Source organism: Sorex fumeus, unplaced genomic scaffold, assembly GCF_029834395.1.
Source record: "Sorex fumeus unplaced genomic scaffold, SorFum_2.1 ptg000051l, whole genome shotgun sequence".
Classification (NCBI taxonomy): domain Eukaryota; kingdom Metazoa; phylum Chordata; class Mammalia; order Eulipotyphla; family Soricidae; genus Sorex; species Sorex fumeus.
Genome location: NW_026606108.1, coordinates 34,094,068 through 34,118,045, shown reverse-complemented (window position 1 = coordinate 34,118,045; position 23,978 = coordinate 34,094,068). Strand labels below are relative to the sequence as shown.

At 56.9% G+C, this 23,978-nt stretch overlaps 1 protein-coding gene across 9 annotated transcripts in view; it reads right to left on the bottom strand.

The window, feature by feature from the left end:
• JADE2 (jade family PHD finger 2) overlaps positions 1–23,273 on the bottom strand; it is a 47,644-nt gene extending 24,371 nt beyond the window's left edge. The window contains exons 1-4 of one of the 9 annotated variants that reach the window (XM_056124252.1): positions 23,180–23,197; positions 18,541–18,614; positions 13,562–13,619; positions 11,019–11,107 (exon numbers count right to left, since the gene is read on the bottom strand). In XM_056124252.1, the coding sequence (XP_055980227.1) occupies positions 11,019–11,107; positions 13,562–13,619 (147 nt within the window). In that variant the 5' untranslated portion in view covers positions 18,541–18,614; positions 23,180–23,197. Of the gene's footprint in view, positions 1–11,018; positions 11,108–13,561; positions 13,620–18,540; positions 18,615–20,816; positions 21,178–21,298; positions 21,397–21,597; positions 21,959–23,179 lie in introns of those variants that run through there. The other 8 variants (XM_056124249.1, XM_056124250.1, XM_056124253.1 and 5 more) reach the window with 8 other exon arrangements.
• Positions 23,274–23,978: the final 705 nt, after the last annotated feature.

Sequence of the window (23,978 nt, the reverse complement as noted above, 5' to 3'; positions counted from 1 at the left end):
CTAGGCTTGAGAAGCAGTACAATGGCAAGTAAGATAAGACGTGGCCCCTTCACATGCCCTCCAAATGAGAAAAGAAGTCAATCTAGGGACTAGGGACACAGCACAGGGAAGCGCCCAGCCAGGATGAATCCCTGGTACCACACAGGCTCCCAGGGAAACAGCCTAGCCTTGGGTCCTAACACTGAACCATCAGTACAGTTGGCCCAGTGTCGTCCGGTCCTTTGAGTACCATGAGAGCTCCCACCCCTCCCAACCACCATCAAAAGAAGTCAGTACACAAGCTGTCAGTCACCCAGCACACGGCACCCAGCCGTCACCCAGCACACAGGGCTCTCTGCACACGAGCAGACTCCAGCACTCTGCAGAACTGAATTACCGTGTGTTCTGACCAACCAAAGGGCAGCCAAGAGAGGCACCAGGATGTTTTATCTTTTTTGCTTTTTGGGCCTCACCCGACAATGCTCAGGGGTTACTCCTGGCTCTGCGCTCAGGAAACATTTGCCAAGGAAGGTAAGAGTGAGGCGGGGTGGGGGATGGCACGTGGAGGCCCGGCTTTGGTGTTCATACCCCCTCCTGCCAGTGTGCAACGGCTCGGGAACTTCTGCAGAGGGCTGAGCACACCTGCAGCCACGGGAAGTGGAGGGGTAACGTGTGCAGGGTGTCAGCCCCAGGAAGTGAAGGCCAGATTCTCAGGCAACAGTTGTGGGAGATCAAGGGGTCTGGGGAAGCCTAGGGAATGACTTTCCAGGGACCAGGGTCTGCAAGGTCCCCTAAGAACAAGGACCCAAGGGCCAGAGAGATTGTACAGAGGTTAAAGCATGTGCTTCGCACTCAGCGGACTCTGGTTTGAATCCCTAGCAACACCAGGAATGATCCCTGAGGGCAGAGTCAGGAGGAAGCCCTAAGCACCGCTAGGGTGTGGCTCAGAAAAAAAAGACCCCGTGGTCCTGACCAGTGGGGTCTTCACATTGCTGTGTGGGAGGATAAGAAGAAGATAGTGTTGAATTTCTTTGAAAACAAGTAAACCCTGCCCCTGGCTGAGAGAACCCTGATGCTCTGTGTACCTCCCACTGAGGGGAATGACATTTCCCATAACCGTTACCCCACCCCCACCCCTGCTGGTCCCTGCCTCCTCAGCTGCTGACCTCACAGAGGGCCTGCCCCAAAGGCTGTGCTGGGGCTTGGTGGCAGCTGCAGATGCTGTGACTTGCTTGGGAGCTGACTTCCCCAGTGATTATCTCATGAGATTCACATTAAAGAAGTCACATCACCAAGACCAAAGGAACCACTTCAAGGAGGACTCTAGGCCTCACATGAAACTCCTAACACACCCTCCCTGGAGAGCCAACACTGCTGGCCTCACTGAGGCTCAGACATCCATGCAGAGGGCAGCCCTGCCTGGCCTGCCAGAAGCCCTACTTGCTGGCTGGCTAGGTGGGTGTCAGTTGAACGGAGAACCTTCACCACAAGGGAATAATGGAAAAGGGTGCAGGGGTGAGTGGGGAAGGGGCTGGGCGGGTGGGTAGGGGTGCTCAGGCAGCCTTTTTTGCAGAAATGTAATTAACATCTTCATCTAGCTGGAGTCAGCCCTGGCTTGAAAAAGGTCAAGTTTCTTGAAGACTCTATTTGCCAATATAATTTAATTGTTAAGACTAACACCCTAACATTTAATTAGGGTGCCAGTGTGAAAAAAATTAAAATGAGATTACGATTAAATGCTAATTAAACAGAAGATGGAATGTGGTAGAGATTTCACAGCCCCAGTAATTTGCATCTCTTACTAGCAAGCAGTAAGACACGGCTAATCCAGGCCCGGGGAGGGAGGCGAGGGGCGTTTCTGTGGAGTTCTTCAGCCGCACCCCCATTGCTGGCTGCAGCTTTTCTTGGCTGAGGCCTCTGCCAAGCCCAGCAGGGCCAGCCTGGCAAGAGAGATCTGAGCCCTAGTGAACTCTGGACACTGGACAGTCTCAAAGATCTCCCAGCCCAGACAAGCCAGTGCCACATCCAGCACCCCGAGCCCTGCTGCAGTGATGCCAGCACACCTGGAACAGCTCACTTGCTGCTCCAGCAAGCAGGCAGTTTCTCAAGAGCATCCCGGTCCTCCTGAAGAGGCACCGGAGTCTGGACACACCTGTGGTTTCTCATCCTGGGTTATTGTTGAAATCAGACTTCCCTGGGGGTTCCTCACCTGGAGCACCCAGACTCCAGGAATGCTGATGGCCAGACCAAGCCGTGTCCCACCCCATCCATCCTCCCACCTCACTGCCCAGCACAGGCACTCGGGAGAGCTAAGTGTCTGACCCACGCTGCTTCTTAGAACCTCCCTTCCACGCCTCACCCATTCTCAGCTATACTCTGTGCCTCGCACAGCGACTGAATAAATGAAAGACTGAACGAATGAAAGTGCATCTCTGGAAGTCTATTTAATGGGCCTTAAGCTCCCAGCTGGCTCTTTGTTGAACCCCTAGGAACAGGGCGCGCCCTTGAGGATAAAAACAGTCAAAATCTCCATGTGAACGGACCTCATTGGAGCAGCAGGCTGGAAAACCAAGAACCAGACCATGGCCCAAGACCCATGGGTGGACAAGACCTGGTTCTAGGCACAGGCCAGCACACAACCCAGGCAGGGACTCAATTCTGTCTCCAGTTCAATTCAGTCAGATGAGAGTGATTCAGGAGAGCCCAAACCTATTCCAAGAGGTCCACATGTCGGGCTGCAGGGATGGGAATAAGACAGTTTGCCTCCCAGAGGGAGTCCCAGCTTCGATCTCTGGCACCTCACAGTGCCCATGCGCTGCTGGGAGGGCCCCACTACCATCCCTCCCGCCTGCACCCCCTCCCAAGAGCTCTGTGTGCCCACAACAAGCCTGAGGACGATCCATGAATCAGCTAATGGCCCCTATGCCAACTCTAGTTTAGGGCACGACCATCTGATTATTTTCTCTCTCTAGTGGACAGCTGAGAAACCCTGGAACTCAGGTCAGTGAAACAACAGACTCAAGATCCTACGCACTGCAACAGGTAAAGGAACCTTCAGGACTGGAGCAATAGCACAGCGGGTAGGGCGTTTGCCTTGCACATGGCCAACCCAGGCTCGATTCTCAGCATCTCATATGGTCCCCTGAGCACCGCCAGGGCTAATTCCTGAGTGCAGAGCCAGGAATGACCCCTGTGCATCGTCGGGTGTGATCCCCCAAAAAAAGCAAAAAAAAAAAATGAACCTTCTCAGGGTTCCTTCAGCCCACGACAGCCTTGGAGTCTGCCAGCACTCTCCCGGGGCCCCTGCTCCTCTCAGTCCTGTGCTTGCTGCCAAAGTCCTGCAGTTAACCCCGATGAGATGGTTTCCATAAAAGCTGGGACATGTAAATCAGACGCTGGCTTTGTAAGCTCCCAGCCCCCTACAGCTTTGCACCAGCTTCCCACCGCCGGGTCCACCGGGCTTGTGGCCACAGGGATGTACTTGCAGTGTCCTGGGAACTTTTGCTTTGGCACAGCGGGGGTTGTCTTCACCCCTGCCAAAGCAGGCTGAGCTTAAAGTCTCAGGCCAGCACACAGCTGCTCCGGGCAGCCTTCCTTAATGCCAGGCTGGGCTCTGGGCTTCCTCTGAGTGCCCACAGCCCCAGCGTTGGAAGCTCCTGGCTTCCTGCCGTGTCTCCTTACGAGTGAGCTCAGTGAGGTCTGGCCAGAGGACTGCGCCCCGCAGTGCACCCCAGGCCTGGCAATGCCAGGCACTAACCAAGGCCTAGTGGCTCCCAGCCTTGCCTGGATCTGCCGCCACCTTTCCAGGATGCTGTCCAAGGCTGTGCAGCTGGGCACTCTCCTTTCCAAGGAATCTCTGGACACTTACAGGAAACTTGTACAACAAACGCGGCAATTCGATCACAAACCTGAACATCCTCTGTCTTTGAACTGCTAGAGGTCGGGTGTGAAAAAGAGGCCCAATTATTCTCTCACAACGTCTCTGAATTATTTATGGAAATGGAATACAGAATAAAATGGACACTGATGAACTGGAGGCCTGCTGTGGCAAGCAGAATGAAAAGTGAAAAACAAGCCATTTTGGGCTGGAGGGGGTCACACCCTGTGATGCTCAGGACTTACTCCTGTCTGTGTTCAGGGATCACTTTTGGTGGACTTGAGGGACCTTATGTGGTGCTGGGGATAGAATTCAGGTGGGCTGCATGCAAAGCAAGTGCCCTGCCCACTGTACTATCTCTCCAGCCCCTAGAACAAGCCATTTCCTTTGATAAGTGTTTGTTATTTTTCTCTTAAGGCAGCAATGGGCACATTGTCTTTAACAGTCTGTTGCCTAGGGGCTGGGGAGATAGCTCAAAGGGCTGGGGCAAGCCCTGCACATTCAGATCCCGAGTATAGATCCCCACCATGGCATAGAGCCTTGTTCTGTCCAGGTGGAGCAGTGAAGCCTGCTGTGGGCTAGGAGGGGAAGGTCTGTGGTGCAGGGCACGGACCTCAGGGTTTCACACACACAGATGTTCTACCACTGCAGCTATCACCCCAGTCCCCCTCTGATTCTTTCCCCCAATAATAAAGACTACCATAAGGGAAGAGATGTGGCTCAGTGGCAGAGTGCCTGCCTTGTACGTGCAAGGACCTGGGTTTGATCCCTGGCACCACACACACGCACATGCGCACAAACACATGCGTATACACACACACACATACACACACACACACACACACACACACACACACACACACCACTGAAACACCTCTCTAGTTTTCTGTATCTACTTCCCTAAGAACTAGAAACAGGCTCTGCCAAAAAGTATCTGTAGCGTCTGATGCAATCTCCGAAGGCAAATAAAGAAGAGGACAACAGGCCACGTCAGCGCACTATGCTAAGAATTCGTTTATCTGAGCACCAGATTGGTGGGTATTATTTCAGTGTTTCGCCCAGGGACCTTGGTCTCTGCTTCCCTTTCTCAAGGGTAAATTCCTGTCTCTTCGCTAGTCGTTGATTTTTAGACCAAGAGGCACCAAGAGGAAGTGGGTTAAGCTCCAGCACTTATCACAATTACAAAATGTGATGGTTTGTGTAATGCCCATCTCCTTGAAGAGTGGAGATGAGCTGAGTGTGGCAGAGGGGGCCTGCGGTTGGCTCGTCCTTGTGCCTGTCTGGAGCCCAGGACTGGGCAAACAGCTGGTGCCCAAGAATTCCCTGTGGCATGGATGACTGAGTGATGGGAGCTTAGGACTGACTGGCAACGTGACCCCATGCTTCAAACTGCCTGTCCTACTGAACAGAGAGAATCAGGAGTGGGTGCATCTGGCCCCAAAGGATCTGGGGGACTCATCCTGGTCACTGTGCCAGAGCCACTAAAAAATGCCATTAGTCAGGATGAGACCTGAGCATCAGCTCCAGCACAGTTAGTTTCTCAAAGGATGCTTCAGGGCCTGTCTTAGAAGAATCAAACAAAATCACTATCAGATTTCTGATTTTTAAATCACAGTATTTTTCTCTGAGTACCTCATCTCATTAGCTCATGGTAAAAAATTGAAAACCAACTGCTCTGACCTGGCATGTCAGATATTGTGCTTAATGCCTCATATAAAAAGAAAACCTCAGCAAATTCCCATTAACTGCCCTGCTCCACTTTACAGATGAGAAGACTGAGGCTTATGAGTTAATGAGGCTGGAGCAATAGCACAGAGAGTAGGGCGTTTGCCTTGCACGTAGCTGACCCGGGTTCAATTCCCAGCATCCCATATAGTCCCCCAAGTAATTCCTGAGTGCATGAACCAAGAGTAACCCCTGTGCATCATCGGGTGTGACTTAAAAAGAAAAAAAAAAGAAAACAAAAAAAGTAAAAAGTTAACATCCCCTGTGGAGATCTGATCTGTTCATGCCTTTGTGTTTGTTTGAGCTTTGGGTCACATCCATCAAGTGCTTGCTGACTCCTGGATCAGTGCTCAGGGATCACTTCTGATGGAATTTGGGGGTGCTGGGGATCTAACCGGGCATGCAAAGCAAATGCCTTAACCTCTGCACTAGTCTTTCTGTTCTGGTTTTGGTTTGGGGCCATACCCGGCTTAATCCAGGACCCTCTGGAGTGGTAGGGACCAAACCTGAGTCAGATGTGTGCAAGGCAAACGCCCTACCCAAGTACTCTGGCTCTGGCCCTGCACTACCGCCTGCACACAGTTACCTGTTATTCCTTCCAAACAAAACAAAATGTTCTCTCCCCATGCTGGGAATTGATCAAGAATGTCTTAGCCGGAAGCAAACTTAATATAGTCAAAATCAGGCATGAAACACTAGAGCGAGGCTGAGAAGAGCCTCAGCCTGGTCCCTTTGAAGCTTCCACCAGGCTAAGCTTCGGAGACATACCTTGCGCTGGCTTCCACCCTCGATTGCTTTCTCTTACTTTCACAGAGATAAGGGCACTGCCTGCTCTTAAGGAGGATTCATTACACACATTTCTTTCACGGGACAAGTCCCAGAGGCCTGGAGGCCTTTCCAGCTGCAGGATCAGCCCTGCTTCCAACCACTACAGGAGATTTCAGCCATCAGCCCATAAGGAGGCAGGCGCGGGGCTCGGGGATGCCCACCCCACCGTCTGCTGCACAAGGATCCCGGCTGGGTCCCACATAGCGCACACAAACACTAGGTCTGGCTTCTTGGTACTTCCCAAGTCTGAGCACTTTGCGTTTCCCCCACAGTGCATACCATCACTCTCTTCAAAGAAAATGAGCTCTTTCAAACACAGGCTACTCCTCTACTCCTCGTTCCTCCTGCACACCGTTCTCATCCTGGAGGCCCACAGCCAACACACCTGGGAACCCCGCCTTCTCTGGCAGTAGAAGGGCCCAACTTTATTTACTGGTGTGTGAGTGTGTGTGGGGGGGGGGGGGGTGTGGTGCGGGGGGTATTTGGGGCCACACTCTGCTTGTGTTCAGGGGCTCTTCCTGGCTCTGTCTGGAAGAACAGAGCTGGCGGTGCCAGGGTGGCTACATGCAAGACAAACACCTGACCTCACACTATGTCTCTGACCCAGAAAGGCCAAGTGGCTCCACGATGGTCTTACTCAATGTCTCTGCAAGGGGGATGGTGGGGGCATGCAACGCTGAAACTTTCCCTGGGCACCACTGGGACTGGGGGTTCCCCCCAGAGGCTGCCAACAATAGCATCACCCATCTCTCCCAGGACATGGCCAGGGGGTGACCTGGGTGGCCCCCAGCTCCCACATCTTGGTCGACTGATCCCAGTGGGACCCCCATTCTCTCTCTCTCTATTTTTTTTTGCTTTTTGGGTCACACCCGGCGATGCACAGGGGTTACTCCTGGCTCTACGCTCAGGAATTACCCCTGGCGGTGCTCAGGGGACCATATGGGATGCTGGGAATCGAACCCGGGTCGGCTGCGTGCAAGGCAAACAACCTACCCGCTGTGCTATTGCTCCAGTCCCTGGACCCCCATTCTCTTGCCAACCCTCCCTCCCCTCCACATCCCCACAGCCAGGGTTTCAGTGCCCTGGATGCTGACTTTATGTCCACTCTCTTCTGGCAATCTCCTTGTCCCAGGACCCCATGCCCAGGGCAGGGCTCACTGGCCTTCGTAGTACCAAGCTGTTCTCACACACTTGGCTGCACAGCACCTGCATCCTGTCAGTCAGAGGCCTTCCCCCGGGACCAGCTGCTTTCTCTCTCCTGCCCGCCCCAGCCTGGAGGGGCTCTGGAGTAGGTGCTTGGTAACTTTCATCTGCATCAGCGGCTCTTGTCCTAGAGATTCATGTTTTTTTGTCCCCCACCCCCATCCCCGCTGTCTTTTGGGGATTCTGATTTCCTGCGAACAGCTTTTCTACCTGACAGTTGGCTCCAGGGCAACCCCACCCTGCATCCTGCCCCTCCATCTGCCCCGGCAGAGGAAGACCCAGCTGCCAAACCACAATGCTGGCATCACAACCCTGCCAGGCCTGGAGCCTGTCCCCTGGGCCTTGCGCGTACGGCCAGGTCACTGTCCCTTACCCCCAGTCCTGGCTTTGCTTAGCTCCCTGGGCAAGGCAGGACAGCCCCACTCCACACCTCACTGCAACCTCAGGGTGTTCCAGGGAGGACCAAGTCAAGACCCACTCTTAGCTTAGCTACAGTTGGTGGATGGGGCAAAGTACTACTGAGAGGAGAGGAAAGGATGAAGATGAAAGAGGAAGGAGGGAGGGAGAGAGAGAGAGAGAGAGAGAGAAGAGAGAATACACACAACAGGCTGGGACACACGTGCAGCTGGCTGGGGTTTGATCCCCAACACCACAGGGACCCCGAGCACCACCAGTAACAACCACCACTGCCAGGTGAGACCCAAAAGCAGAGAGAAGAATAGAAAAGTAAAAACAACCCAGTACATGTCCCTCGGGTTCCTCTCAGACCAGGTAAGTAAGAATTCTCAGGGTAAGGAGGGATGGGGGCCTGATACAGACTTTAAGGAAGAATCTCCAAATCTTGGATGCCCATTAGATTCTCAGGCACATTAGATTTCCATGCCACAAAGGGACAAAGAGTTAAGCACTGTTTAGACTCACATCTTTTGGTGACACAAGCCAACCAGCTCAGAACCCTACTCTTGGCCATGCTACCCTCTCTCCTCCTGCCCGCAGGCAGAGCTGAAGGACTCCAGGCTTGGTATACCTACCCAAACGCCGCTGGGCCTGGGGCCTGTGCACGGGCCCCTCTTGCTCCCTGGCCAGGGGTACAGGCCAGAAGGGAAGGAAAAAGGCCTCAAGGTCTCAGCTCTGTCCAGGGTCCTGACTCTTGACTGCAGCAATTTCCTCCCACCCTGGGGCACCTCACGGGGGGCACCCCTTGACAGGTCCCCACGGGATAACTCTGGGAAAGGCTGGTTTCCTGATACCCAGGAGCAGCCCTCTGGTTTCCCTGAAGTCCAACCCCAGCCCCTGTCAGGGCTTTTGGACTACCTGAGAGCCAGTACTGGTGCTAGGCAAAGTACTCCTGGGTCATTGGGCCACCCCTCCCCGCCACCATCCAGCCTGAGAAGGGGTGAAGTAAACCAGGGTATTGAAAGCCACCAGGGAGGGGGTCTTGTCCCTGCTCCATTGGCAAACACATCCCCCTTTCCCCACTACAGGCTTTAACCTGATGCTAAAGCCTTTGCTCCCCTGCCACCGTCCTAGCCCTGCTCCCACATGGAGCAGCGTGAGGAGACACATCAGGGGCTGCCGCCTAAGCCTCGCGCTCCGTGCTGTGTTCTTGTGAGCCAGCTCATCTGGATGGCTTCCTCGCAGCTCCACGAGAGCCTGGAACCGCCGCCGGCCACAGATCAGCCTCCTCACTGAGGGGACAAGGCAAGCCTGGCTGGGCTCCTGCAGTGTGGGAGGAAAGTCGGTCTCTTGCCCCAGCTCTCCCGGGGCCTGGGCAGGGAGGGCAGGTGGAGCCCCACCAAGCCTCAAACCCTCTGACTCAGGACCCCAGGCTGTTGCCACCTGTACAGGGTTTTGGCCCTATTTTTAGGTGGGGAAAGGTTCAAAGGCCTAGCGCTGGAAAACCCAAGAGGCAGGGGAATTTTCAGCCCCATGCAAATCACCTAGCCCTCAGCACTCACACCTGTTTCCTCCCAGGCCCCGCCCCTCCCGGCTGGGCCCCTCCTCCGGCAGAGCTGTAGGGAGCTTCCCAGAACTCCCCACCCGGCATGGATGGGAAAGGAGTTGGGGGCTCCAAGCATGACAATGCCTCCTCCCTGGACTGGGAGGGACTTCAGTCTTGCAAATAAAACCAAAAGTAGCAGGAAGCCCGGTGGGGGAAGGCTAGGTGGAAGGGGCGGAATGTAGGTGGGCGAAGGCTAGGGGTGGTCCTAGGCTTCCCATGGGACCCCAGCACCCTGGATACCCCCATGCCCAAGGAAAGTGGTACACGCACAACCCTCCCACCCAGGGGCAGGGAAGCTTCAGAGGGCCCAGGACCGCCACCTTCCCCCTCCCCACCTTTTGTTCCTGCCCCGCTGCATTCCGGGAGCTTCTCCCCACCACCTCCCCCCCTCCCCCCCTTGGGAAGCCCTGGGAGGAGACAGGTGGGGGGAGGGGTGGGAGGCATCAGATCTCAAAGGCTGCCGCCTCTCAGAGGCAGAATCCCAGGGTGGGCTGCTGGGGGGGCGGCGGCAGGGAGTCCTTCAGCTAACTCCAGGCTCTGCGGAAGATCCCCCACCCCCACCCCACGGGCCTGCTAATGAAAGCGAGGCTGGTGCAGGGGCAGGGAGAGTAGCGGCGGGCTCCCCACAAAGACACCCTCCCCTAGCCCAACTCAGCTGCCCACCTGACTCTTGCAGCCTTGGGGGCTTCTGTGTCTACTAACCATAGATCTGGAGGCTCTGGGCTAATTTTAAGGGTGAAAAAAGTAAAAGTGGGGGGCGGCTGAGAGAGGCTCAGTGGGCTGGACAAATGTTTTGCATGTGGTAGGACTAGGCTTGATCTCTGGCACCCCACAGTCCTCTGAGCAATCTTACACCTGCCCCCCACCAGGCTTAAAATAATCAAAAACAATAATAAACACACGAGCAAAGTGTCTAGCCCCACACCTCTAGTGGCCGGAGGACAGTGTCCGGAAGGGCTGGATCTGGACCCACCCCACCGCACTTCCAGTTCTTGAAGCCTTTGCTGCCCAGCGCCATGTACTGAAGACCAGGAGGAAGATGAGACTGAAGGAAGCAGGATCCCCATGTCCATCTGTCCACTCTCCCCCCAGAGTTTTCTGCACGGCTCCCACTCCCCAGCACCACCTCCATGGGAAAAGAGGAAGGCTCGAGGGGTGGATGCAAGTGGAGCCCAAGAAGAGCAAACTCCCCGCTGCAAGGACCTCCCAAATGTCCCCCAACCCTGCTGCACCTCCCAGCTCTCAGCCGTGGCCACTCAGCTTTCTCTTGCTTGGTCCTGAGGATCGGGCTGTAGAACTGACCTCCTGCCCTCCCCTGGGCGCCTTGGTGCCCTGTGGCAGGAATGTTTCCCAACTCCCTCACACACATCACACATTCACGGGCAGCGGGTCCTTGCCACCCACCTCTGAGGGCTTCTTCTCGTTCTGCCGAGGCCAGCCAGCCTTGGTGCTGCTGGGCAGTTTGGAGCATCTTGATGCGGATGTGGCGTGACCTGCCAAAAGAGGGGCAGTCCGTGAGCAGGCCTGGGAGGCTGGGTAGGAAGCCTGAAAAGTGAGCTCTGTTCTGACACTGCAAGCACGCGGCAGGGCCTCGAGCATCACTGGGAATAAGACATTAAGTCCCCATTGCTTGCCCACTACAAGAGGGCCAAGAGCAAGGGACAACCAAATATAGCCAAGGAGGTGCTTGCCTTGCACAGGGCCAACCTGGGTTAGATCCCTGGCACCACATATGGTCCCCTGAGCACCAGGAGTTAAGTTCTGAGCATGCCTGGGTGTGACACCTCCCCCTCCCCCAAACAAAACAAAACAAAAATACACACACAAAAGAAGTGACAGACAGGCAGGCAAGGGCTGCCTTGCATGAGAGACCCTGGGTTTGATCCCTGGCACTACACTGTCCCCCAAGAATTGGTATGGTGCAGAGAGAGAGAGAGAGAGAGAGAGAGAGAGAGATGACAGGCTCAGTGTGAGCTAAGTGCGTGGCTCCAGGACCAAGTCCTGTACTTCCATAGATCTTTCTGCGTCCTCCTGCAGGAGGGCCAGAATAAGCCTGTATTGCCACGCTCTGCCATAGCCCCAGGCTAGATCCCCGCCATGATGCCCCATGGGTGTCCCATGCAGGACAGGACATCTGCTGTTGCTCTTCATGAACCCTAGCATGAGCTTGGTTCCACCAGTCATGTACTAGCTTGACTCTGGGCAAATGGCCACATTTCCTTGAGCCTCAGTGCCCTGCTCTTCAATAAAGATACAATATAAATGGGGGCAGAGCAGCTTCTTTCAAAGAGTTGCAAGAATTAAATGATCAAGCCTGTGGAATCTTTATTCTAGGTTGTTTACGGTTTTCTTTTTTTCTTTTCTTTTTTGCTTTTGGGCCACACCCAGAGATGTTCAGAGGTTACTCCTAGCTCTCCACTCAGGAATTACTCCTGATGGTGCTTGGGGGACCATATAGGAGGCCGGGAATCAATCCCAGGCCAGCTGTGTGCAAGGCAAGCACCTGACCCGCTCCCCTATGTCTCTAGCCCCGTTATTTTGAATTTTGTTGGCTTTCCTGCACTTTGCTCTGACTCTAGCAAGTACATGGTCACTGTTATCACGGCCTGTGGCCTAGGGCCCATGCTGACATCAGTGAGTTCAGGGAGCAGCAGTGATGGTAGAGGCAGGCGGGAAGGGAGGAGGCTCCAGCCTGACCCAACTCTGCTGCAGCTGTGGTGCTAGTGTGGGTGCCTGGCCTCCTGGAACTCTGTGCTGGAACAGCCTGCAGAGCCAGGCCAGAGGGCTGATCCTGCGATCTCCTGCCTACTGCGTGTGGGGTAAAGGCAGACCTGGTCAGGCACCAGAGAAGCCTGAGAGCTGCAGGTGACACAGGGGCTGACAGGGATCTGAGAGGGACTGTTGGGGGCTGGCAGAGGCTGACAACGATCTGACAGGGACCTGAGAGGGCAGGCCCAACTCATACCTCTATCCTCAGGCAGGGGCATGTCACAGGAAATCAGGGAGCTCTAAATCTCCTTGGGAATCTGCCTAGTGTCAGTGGGAACGAAGTCAGGTCTAGGGTTGCAGGATCCAGATCTGTACCCCCAGATTTGCCCCTGTTCTGGGGGCCAGAAGGCAACTCCTCATTCCACAGGTATTTGCTGGGCCCAGCTACCTGGGGCATCTGAGGAGAGCTGCCTACTAGTTCCAGAGAAAAGCACCCCCAAACCTCCTCCCATCTTTTTTATTTGTAAAACTTTTATTGGTCCTATCCAGTGGTGCTCAGGGGCTGCTCCCAGCTCAGGGCTTGGGGAGTGGTCCATGTAGTGCTGGGCCAGGAATGGGCGGCGTGCGGGGGGGGGGGGGGGCTCTCGCATGCAAGGCATGTGCTCCATCCAGCCCTCTGAGACATCAGAAAAAAGGCTGAGAGAAAAGCTTGTAACATATACAAACTCCCTTACTTTGCCCCAATTGCAGAAGGTGCTCCTTCCACCCCATTTTCTCCCCAGTAAGTTCTGCTCCTGCTCCCGACTACTATCCACACCCCCGTCTACCCCTGAGATTCAACGCCAAGAGCCCACCAAGGTCATACTTTCTCCAGCCAGCATTTACTGAGCAGCTAGCTACCAGAGAAAGATGGGGAGCTGGGGATACAGCCATGTGCATGGCCTGACTGCCACATTGATGGGGAAAAGATGCTGATGAATGGCAAATAAGCGGTTTCCTCTGTGACCCCTCCGGCAGCTCCTGAACGTGCTAGGATGGCCCAGGGCCTGGGATATGTGAGGGAGAGGCAGGGGAGCAGCATAGGTGAAAGCTGAGGAGCACTGTGCAGGGGACAGACAAGGCCACGTGGGTGTGAATGCAGGCAGAGACCATGGGGCTGCCACCCCCACCCCAGACCTGTGGGCCTGAGGGGCTGCCAAACACTTTCCCAGGGGGAGCCCCAATCTGGGAGGTCTTACTGTCAGTGGTGTCAGAGTTGTCGCTGCTGATGGAGTATTTTCGCCTCTTCTCTTCCATCTGCAAAAAAAGGAGGTCCTGGTAAGACCCACAGGGAACCCTGGGTCTCACAGAAATATTCCCTTACCTTGGGGGGCCTAACCCCAACCCCAATCCAACCCACCCCCAAACTGCTACTCTGCTGCGTGTCCAGGAGGAGAACAAGATTAAATATTTTCTCTTTATCTTTTTTGGGGGGGAATGAGGCCACACAGAAACACCTGGTGGTGTCCGGGTCTCTGTCTCAGGAGTTCATAGGGTGCCACAGATTAAACTGGGGTCGGCCGCATGCAGAGTGACAAGAGGGATTCTCTCAGGAAGGCTGTGTGCCCTGGGTTAAGCAGACAAGGCGCGTCAGCGGACATGCCATCCTGGCTGTGGCGGACACAGGACTGCAGATGGGGTGAAGGCAGGGCAGCTCCGAGCTGGGTCTGGGAGAGCTCCCGAGTGTAGACTGACCGTGCCTCTCCACAGAGTGGCAGGGTAAAGGCTAGCCCCCTCCCACCTGGGTGTGTGTGTGTGGGGAATCTCAGTGGGGAGGCCCAGGCCCTAGTTGAGTTGGGTCTGGGAGGCTCCACCTGCTGCTGGCACCTCCTGCTGTGGGGCCTGCTCCCCTCCCCTCGGGACACTGGTCTCCAGCTGCTGCAAGACAGAGTCTGGATGTGAGACAAGACCTGGGGCTGGGGCTGGGATCCCCCCTGTGACCAGCTGCTGCCCCCAAGTCTGCTCTTACTGAGCTGGGCAGGGGGGGGTCTCCTTTTCTCCCACTGTCAGGTCTCCCTTTCTCCAACTGTTGCCCTGCAGAAGGGCGGGGCCACTAGTTTTCGCAGGATGTAACTGCCTGAAAAGATCCCCCTTGCTTCTCTCAGCCCCCCCCCCCCCCCCCCCCCCGTCACCGTCCTGTCACTACCCCTCCTCCCACCCTTCCCAACACACAACAGGACAGGAGGACTACTGGTGGTGGGGTGGGGTTCTGCTGCCCTCCTCCAAAGTGCTCCCCAGGGCTGCTCTGGAAAGCAGAGTCCCCAAAGAAGGGGGGTGTGTTTCGAGGTCCCAAACACCCAGTTCTCACTGAGGCTGCGAGGCAGGGTTCCTGGGCACATGGGCACCCAACTGGGCCCTGACAGCTCTCACTTGGGGGCCCACACGGGTGGTCTGGAGGCTCTCCACATCTGAGCAATGAGTATGAGTAGTCCAGGGATCCAATCTTGGTCTGAATGGGCAACAATGCGTAGCCACCGCCCCCAAAGCTGCAACTCCTGCTATCCTCCTGGGTCTAAGTGTGACAGGGGGTTCCCCTGACAGGATTCCCAACTCTCGCCTGCCCTTGCCAGGCCAGCCTGTCACAGGCATAGTAGGCAATATCTCTGCAGCTCAGCCCTCCACTTCCCTGCCCTTCCTGGGCCAGAATTCCAATGCTCTTCCGGCGAGGCCAATAGGAGCCTTCCCAGAGCACAAACTCAGGATTCTGGGGTGATGAGTTCTAGTTCTAGTCCTAGTCCTGCCTGCATCCCTCAGTGGTCCAGGGACATAGACTGACTGAGATTTGAACTGGAATCTCAACAACCAGAGTTGGCAACTGATTCCAAATTTTCACAACACTCAGAGAGGGCTAAGTTAACACATCTGTGGGCCAGACAGGGTAGACGGCAGCCTGCAGGACAAAGCCTGAAGTGCAGGGACTGGCCCTCACTGCAGGGGCCATGGCAGGTCTTTGTGACAGGCATCTGGGACCACACGTGCCCTTCTCATCACGCTATTTCTGACTGTCCAGACACCAACAGGGACCTGTCCACAGACACCCTGCCTAGGGCTAGATCCCCATTCACGCCAGCCTTGGGAATGCCCTGAGTGCTCCCGGGAGCCAGCTGCACTGTGGAGCGGTTTAATTGGAGTAATAACTAGGCTTCGGCGGGAAACCCCTGCTCCAGGAGTGAGGCTTCTTCCCTTTGAACAGTCTGCTCTAGAGGCGCTCTTGCCGCAAGTGAACCCCCAGTGTCAGCGGCTATGGAAGTCCCAGACAAAGCGGGGGGGGCAGTGTGCTCTTCTGGGGACCACCCACTTTCAGCAGACCAAAGTCCAGGGCAGCAAATGCATCTGGGGGTATCGAGGCTGGATTTCCACCTCGGATCCAACTTTTCCACCAGCCCCTCAACATTCCCAGAGTTACGTGGAGAAGACACTTATGTGCCCCTGAAGCGCCACCAGGAAAAGAATGCGCCCCAAACCTTGGCTGCCAGCACGGCGCCACTGCTGGGAGGCTCTCCTTTAGGGCAGTGGGGGACCCCAGGACCCCTCCAGAGACCTGTAGCTCAGTCTCTATGCATGTCCTTCACCCTCATCCACCAAACTGAGCCAAGCCCGTGGAGGCTCTCATCACTGTCCTGGTCCCCTTTCCATCTCTGAAGCTATCCCACTGGACTCAGTCACTCCATTCCCAGGCTTGGGTCTCTGCATCCATTTCCCCTCTTCCTACATGGCTCCCCCATTTCAGGATCCACACAGAGGTGAAAAATGACCACTCAGGGGCTGGAGCGATAGTACAGCAGGTAGGGTGTTTGCCTTGCACATGGCCAACCCGGGCTCAATTTCCAGCATCCCATATGGTCCCCTGAGTACCGCCAGGAGTAATTCCTGAGTGCAAAGCGAGGAGTAACCCCTGTGCATCACCGGGTGTGACGCGAAAAAGCCAAAAAGGAAAAAAAAAAAAGACTGCTCATAGGCATAAATCCAATGGCCATGCCCATTTTTCAGTCTTTCAAGGCCTCCCTCCTCCTAAAGGGCAAAAACCAAGCTCCCAACCTCGACCTCATGGCCTCCTGCAACTCCTCAACCGGTGCCCGCTGACCAGGATCCCATTCCCACCAACTTCCAACCAGTCCTCTGCCAAGTGATGGCACATTCCTGGCACCTGGTCCCCACCCACCCACTCCTTGCCCTACTGCATGGTTACCAGTGGTCTCTGCAGATCTGATGCCAGAGTCCCAGAGGGTTGCAGAGTAATTCTTCGAATTACTCCTGTTACTCAGAACCTGCAGGGCAACCACCTGACTGGGGTCGGCTCATTCAACCTCTGCTCAGACTTGGAACATATAGTCCACAGACCAAGAAGCACATCTAACTGGGTCCTCGCAGGGCGCCCCAACACCACCCTGGTGTTGTACCTGGCACCTAACAGAGCTAGATGTGTGCTGAGTGCACCCTCACCCCTCCACCCTCAGCCCGGCTGGCCTGCCTGCAGCCTGCAGGAACCAACACCCGGGCCCAAGATTTCACCCTGTTTTCATAGCCCGCCTTTCCCCCTCTTCACCTCACACATTTTCCAGGAGGCTTTATTTGGTTGGGCTCCTGGCTAATGATCAATGTCAACTTAGTAATAGGGCAGCAATTTGGTGGCAGATGTTTTCTTGGCAGCTCGAGCCATGGGTTTTAGTGGGGGCCTCGATGTCTAATGCCAGCCCCCTTTAAAGACCTCTCCGCAAATAAACTCAAATAAACACCCTGGGCCTCCATTACTGCCCCTCCAGCTGACCCTGGGAACAGTGGGCCTTTCAGGCCTGCGACTGCAGCCGCTCCGCGGGCAGTTAAAACACCCCAACTTGGCCTCTGGCCTCTCCTCTCTGGGGGCCACCAAGCCTGCCCGACCCGCCTCCACACACAGCAGGATTTCGTCTTCCTTCTTAAAAAGGGGGAAAAGGGCTTTCAAGCAGGCAATTTACCATTCCAGACACAATCTTTCAGAGAGAAACAAAAACTCTCCCTGTCTGAGGCAGACCACTAAGGCGTGTGTGTAATAAGATGCTAATACAATTTAATGATATTTCGGCTGGAAAACCTGTCCTCAGAGCCTCCTTGTGTCGGGAAGGCCAGACGTTCAGAAAACAAGAGCGGCACACTCTTACGGCGCCGCCATCGGGGGTCGGAGCCCCCGCTCTCCTATCTCTCATTAACTTTAATGCCTTCTCTGGGACAGGAGTGGCGGTCCCAGAAACAAGTCTGGAACACACAGGTCCTCAGACTTGCTTTCACCACAGGGAGCCTGAACCTTCCTCGGACACCCCTCACAGTCCACCTGGAATTCCCAGCTTCCCTGGCACAGGCTGCCCGCTCACTGCCTCCCCTCTAGACCAAGGGGATGCTGGGACAAAGAAAGGGGCTTTGTTTGCTGCCCTGCAGCACCTACTCTACACTTCAGTGAGAGCCAGGCTCAGTCCTCTCCTTGCTCCTTCGGGGCGGGGGGGGGGGGGGGGGGGACAGCAGCAGAACCCTCTGGTACCCTTCCTCAGTGAAGGGAGCCTGGAGCCTGGCTCTCTGGGAGAGAACCTCAAGGGAAGACAGCAAAGGTCTAGGCTGCATTTGGGTCCTCTCCAGATCATTCATAGTAATACTCCAAAAGCCAGTAGCCATCAAGCGCTTACCTGATGCCTGCCTCTAGGATTACAGTCCTCAGTCTACAAAGGCTCATTTAGTCCATACTCCTACATACATACCTACATACACAGGAGCCATTAGTAAGTCCATCTGCAGATGGAGAAACTGAGGCACAGAGCAACTGTCTAGCTGGTAACTGCACTAGTCTTTAAACACAGGCTGTTGGGTTCCAGAGGGAGGGGGGACCAGGCCCACTGGGCTGGGGTGTACAGACCTTCAAACTCCATTTGTCACCTGGTAGGGGGTGCTAGGTAAGTGACAAGTAAGCCAGGGTCTTCCCTGCCTGCAACTTTAGTTTGTCCCTATAACAGCTTTTAAGGGAGAACCATGAGGCCTCAACAACCCACCTGCTGGAGTGTGAGGATTTACACTCGAACCCTCTGACTGGGGTAGGAGTATAAGGCATGTATCAGAACACCCTGCCCCCAACTTCAAGGGTATGAAATCAGGATTAAACAAGTCTAACCTCAAAACTGCAGTGTACCTAGGGGATGGGGACCAACAGTCCTACCTCATTTGTCAATGAAGGCGAAGGAGAAATTTCTGACAGCCTCCAGGATCAGAGTCACGGGCCATTCAGCCAGGCTATTTGGGGAAAAGAAAAGCAGGCTGGAGGGAAACATTCTGGAAACACCAGCTGTATGCTGAGTCCAAAACAGCTCTATCCTTAAACACTTTTATCTCCAAAAGTGCTAGGGGAGACCCTTGGCCAGTTTCAAAACCAACATTTACTCCAAAGCCTGCTGCTGCCTGGGGCAAGGACTTCCCTCTGTGAGGCATTTGCTGGGGAACCAAATGCTCTTCCACTCTGAACAACAACCGAGGGCTCCAGATCAAACAAACATCCCTTTTTCCCCTACCATGCAAACTTTCTCAATAAATTATTCGCCCACTTCGGATCAAAGCCTGTTTTTGAGGCCTGTGACCTAAAAAGCAAATAGCATCTCTTAAACATGAAAGCCCTCCTCCCTGCCTGGGTCGGCTTTATTACTCATTCCTTCCCCTTACAGTTATTCTGTTGTTATTTTCTTCCTCTGCTTGTTAGATCGCTCTGCAAGTCCCAACCCGCCTGAGGAAGATGGGACAGGAGAGATGGTGCGTTCACCGGGGGGCCCTGAGGTGAGAGAGGAAGTTAGGGGAGGGGAAATGGCAGCACCCTGGGAACCCGGAACACAGGGCCAGGCCCGGTTGGCAGCTCCCTTGCTCAGCCCTTTTTTGCCAAATGTCCTACTGGGAATTTTACCAGTGAAGGAGGGGAGTTAATGCCATCCTTGGGAGGAAGGGCCCAGCTGCCTTCGCTACCAAGACTGAGTTTGCAAACATAAACTTTTAGGATTCGCCACAGCTAAGGGCTCGGCGCTCCTCTGAGTTCCAGCTAAGGTAAGGCAGTATGCTCGCGGATCAGATGTGCTGATTGCTGAGTCGCCCCCCAGGCCCACTGGCCCAGGTCTGAGCACGGAAATGAAGCCTAGAGAAGACCCTAGCAAAGTCAGCCCCAAGGATGAAACTTTCTGTCTAAGAATCCCGCTGCAGGCGAGGGGGAGGGGCTGCTCAACCACGGGTGAAGAGGGCTAAGGTTTGAAATCTGCAAGGTCCAGCGTCGCCAACAGCCGCGTGCCCACGGCACCCGGCGGGATAGATGCGCGGCACTTCTTGCCACCCCCTAGTGCAGCCTTGGTCACTGGGCCTTCATAAAAGGTGGTTAAAAAAAAAAAAGTGCCGGGGCCGGAGGCGGTAGTCCGGGGGATCGGGAGGGGGCGGCGCGCCTGCCTCCAGCCTGCCCCTGCAGGCGGTGCGCGGGACCGCAGGCTGGAGGCGCGCCGGCGTGATTCCGACCGCGGGAGCCGGGAGGAGGAGCCGGAGGTGGCTGCGGGGGGCTCCAGCCCAGGAGATTGAAGGGCAAGAGGCGGTTCGGGTCGGGGGCCAGTGCCGGGAGGCGGACTAGATGCCCCAGGTGCAGGGGGTGGGAGGGGGGGGAGGTCTAGGTGATGTGGACACCGGGCGATCGAGTCCCTGGCGGGTGGACAGCTGTGTGTAGTGGAGGACGGGGTGTAGGAGGGGTGGGGGTGGGGGTGGGGGGAGGCGGCTGTCCGGGCCTCTGGAAGCTAGAGTAAAGCCTTACTGCCTGTCTCGCAGACATCCTCCGCTTCTGATGTAACATCTACGAATCGCCAGGCTGATCCCTCTCATCTCCTCGGCCCGGAGCAGAGGCTGTCTCGGGGCCCGGGGATAGGCGGGAAGGGACCGGAGGGAGCCACAAGTCTGCACCCGGCGGGGAGGAGGCGGGCGGGAGCCGCGCGGCAGGCGCAGGCGAGTGGGTGGGAAGGAGAGAGGGAGGAAGGAGGTGAGGCCGGGAAGATGCCACAGCCGGGGGCGGGGCGGGGCCCGGGAACCGGCAGAGGGACTGCAGCGGTGCTCGGTGGGGGCGGGGGCTGCAATGTCACTCATTTGAGGGTCAGGTGTGTACGTCCCAGGCTGGGGGCCGCCACTTGCCGACGTCTTCCCGGTCCTAGCCTGAACGCCGGGGCGGGAGGCAGAGGGCGAGGGACTGCGGATCCGTCCCCGGAGCGGGACGCGAACCGGCAGAGTTTGGGAGAAGGTAAACAAGGGCCACGCCCCCTGCCGTCGCCCCGCGGGCGCGCACCCGCCGCTCCGGCCGCCGCCGGTACATTTCCACTCTCCCAGCTCTTCTCCCCCGCCGGACTCCCGCGCAGCCCCGGAGGGGGGAGCTGTCCCCGACCCCAACCCGCGCCCCCAGCGCCGGGACGGTTCACCCTCCACACTCACCTGGATAGGGTGTCCCCCGCCCCTCCAAAAAAACTGTTCAATTTGTGCAGAGCCTCCGCGCCCGGCTGCGGAGCATGCTGCCCCCGCGTGCAGCGCCCGCGTGCACCCAAGCCCAGAGAGGGGGCGACAGGGCGGAGGCGGTGGCCCCCGGAAGGTGTCTGGGACCGGACCGGCTGCACGTGAGCCCAGCGCGGGGTCATGTGCACCGGCTCAGCCCGGTTCGGCGCCCGGACGTGCTGCGTATCCACAAAAATGAAACTCGGGGCGACAGGAGGGCAGATAGCTCCGGGTCCTCCGAGCCCCCGCCCCCCCCCGCAGCCGCGCGACCTCCCCTCGGCACCGGTCTCCCGCCGCAGCCCCTCCGCCCAGCCAGAGCCCGCGGGGCAAGTTGCAGCCCTGGCGCGCCCCCGCCCGCCCGCGCCCCCTTGCCGGCCCAGGGGCGCTTTGCCGCAGTCATTAATAAAGAAGGTCGCCAAGCTCACCCTTCCAAAAGTTGTTGTTGCATGCGCCCCTCTCAGCCTCCCCGCAATGTACTCTTTAAAATACGACTGACCAACATGCGCAATCTCTCTCCCCTGTGCTGTGCATCTCCCCCCCCCCCCCCCCCCGCGCTGGCTTCCTAGAACAGGCAGCCAGCAGGAGAGAGAGGGAGCGAGCGAGCAAGAGAGAGAGAGCAAGAGAGAGAGAGCGAGGAAGCGAGGAGCGCCGGCGGATCTGTTGCAAAAACACAAAATAACGCCGGGGAGATGCGCAGGGCCCATCGCCCGGGGCTGGATCTTACCTTGGTCCGCGGTGCCCTTTCGAGGGGCGCTGCCCTCGGCTACGCGCCACGACGGGGGCCGGCGCGGGAAGGATGCTCCCGAAACCCGGAGCTCCTGGGGCCGGCGCGGGCGGGTGGGGGGCGCGCATCCATCCGGGGTCGCGGCGAGGGAGGCGGCCAGGCCCACGGCGTCCCCAGCCCCGCACCCCTGCGGGGGACGGTCAGCCCGCGGAACCCAAGCCCGTGCCGCTAGGAGTGGGCGCAAAGTAACTCCATTGACGCTACTCACCCCCCAAAAAATAGCCTCCAAGTGCGATGGCCGCGGTCGGCACCATTCACCAACCCCCCTGTGTATGTTTCTGTTTCTTTTTAAACCAAGACTTCCTTGTGATCTCTTTAGAAAAAAAAAATGTGTTGGGGTGGGGGTGGGGTGGGGGCGGGCGGGAGGAGCGAGGGAGGGGGAGTAGCCACTTTTTTCTTATTCACTCGGATCTCCACTCCTGACACCCCCCTCGTCGCCCGACCTCCCCCCTCCAATCCGCCCCCCCCCCGCCCCGCGCCCAGTTGTTTGGCTTCAGCTGCGGGTCCAGGTAGCATTGCAGGCCCCAGGGTAGGGGTGCCCAGCCGGGCCGCCTGCCTGCCTCTACCTCGGGTCCGGACTCCCCATGGGCTCTGGGGCGCCCCCAGCCCGCCCTGTCCCCAGGGCCGGGCCCGAGCGGCGGCTGCGCCCGTGCAAGTCCCATCAGGTCTGCTCACACTTCACACACTCACACACATACCCCGCCCCTCCACTCTCTCACTCACACTTTCTGCTCACACCCCGCCCCCTTCGCGCCCCAGGCCCGGGCGGCGCCCCCCGCAACCTTAAAAAAAAAACAGCAAGCTTATACTTAAAAAAATCTTTTGGCGCCATATTAATGACGTACTTAAAATTTGCCATTTCTCCCTGCGTCAAAAAGACGTTTCTTTGCAAATAACAGCCTGGAGGCGACACTCGCGGAGGGAACGAGGCTTGCACTGAGCACCCCGCCTCCCGGGGCTCCAGCACGGGGAGACCCTCGCCCTAGGCCCTGCTCCCGAAACGCTGGTTTTAAAATGCGAATCGAATATATCGCGTGGCGTTTTGCAGCGCCAGAAGTGAGCAGAAAGTGCTGGCAGTAGCGGAGGGGAGGGGCGCGCGCGAGTCTGGGGGAGGGGGCGCGGCTCTCCTCCCCCACCCACGGCAGATGGAAACTAACATCCCGGGAGGGGGAAACTTGAAATTGTGGGCGACCTCCAGAAAGGAGGGGCGGTCCGTAGAGAGGGTCTCTCCCGAGTTCGCCGCCCCCTCCCCCCGCGCCGGTGCCTCCAGGCGCCCTGCTCTGCCCTGCATTTCCGGGGGATGGGGACGCGGTGTTGAGTGGGTGGGCGGCTGCGCGCCCTGGCCCCGGGAGTTTGCCCCAGGGTGCCCCCTTCCGCCTGCTCGTCCTTCCCACTCCCCCTAAAGGGTTAAAAACCGAGGGGCAACTTCCAAAGGCTGGCACTTGGCGAGGAAGCGGTGCGCCCCTCTCCCCACCCTTCGCCTCCTCGCCCCTCCTCCTCCGGCTCCACTTCCCGACTTGACCTTGTGGTGCACAAACAGTGCTCTCCGATCCTCGCAGTTTCTGGAAGAAGAGCTTGCGCTCGCCAGGCGGGCGGGCTGTCGGGCGGCTCGCGGGCGGTGGCGGGGCCTTGGGTCCGTTCCCGGAGCCACGGGCCACACCCACCCAACCCGCGGCGCCCGCCGTGCTCACCTTCTCTCGAGGAAGGAGCAAGGGGAGGGGGTAGCCTCCTGGATCGGAAGAAGTAGGGGGGCGAGCTGCAGCCTTCTCCCGGTGCTCCCAGGTGGGGAGGGGATGGGCTGGTCTCAGGTGGGTTTTGAGCGGCGGGGGGCCGCCTGGCCTTAGAACCCCAGAGCGCTGCTGCCAACTTTTTCTTCTCCCTCCCGTTCCGTTCGGCAGCCCCTCCAACAGGATCCAATCATTTTTTGAGCTCACCTTTGGCTTTGAAGGCACGTGGGTGAGTTGTGAACTGGGATGGGCACTGCCTTTCCCTCTCTCCAAGACTGAAGGTTGTTTGTTCTTTCTTTTCCTGCCACCCCCTTGCATGGAAAGATAAATATTCAATTTACATAAAATGACATTTATGTGACAATTAAGAAGATTCCCCGATGGAATGTTGTGAACACATTTGCTTATAGGAGAAATAAATCTAATAATAAACAAACTCATAATAACAGCACAGATCCTGCGACAGGGCAGACTGTCTGCACAACAAAGACAGAGATGATGGATGCTGAAATAAGCACTTTTTTGCAACAAGAAAGAAATAGGAGCTCAAAGGGAATCACTGCAACATTTCTCTTCCTTGGCCTTCATTCACAA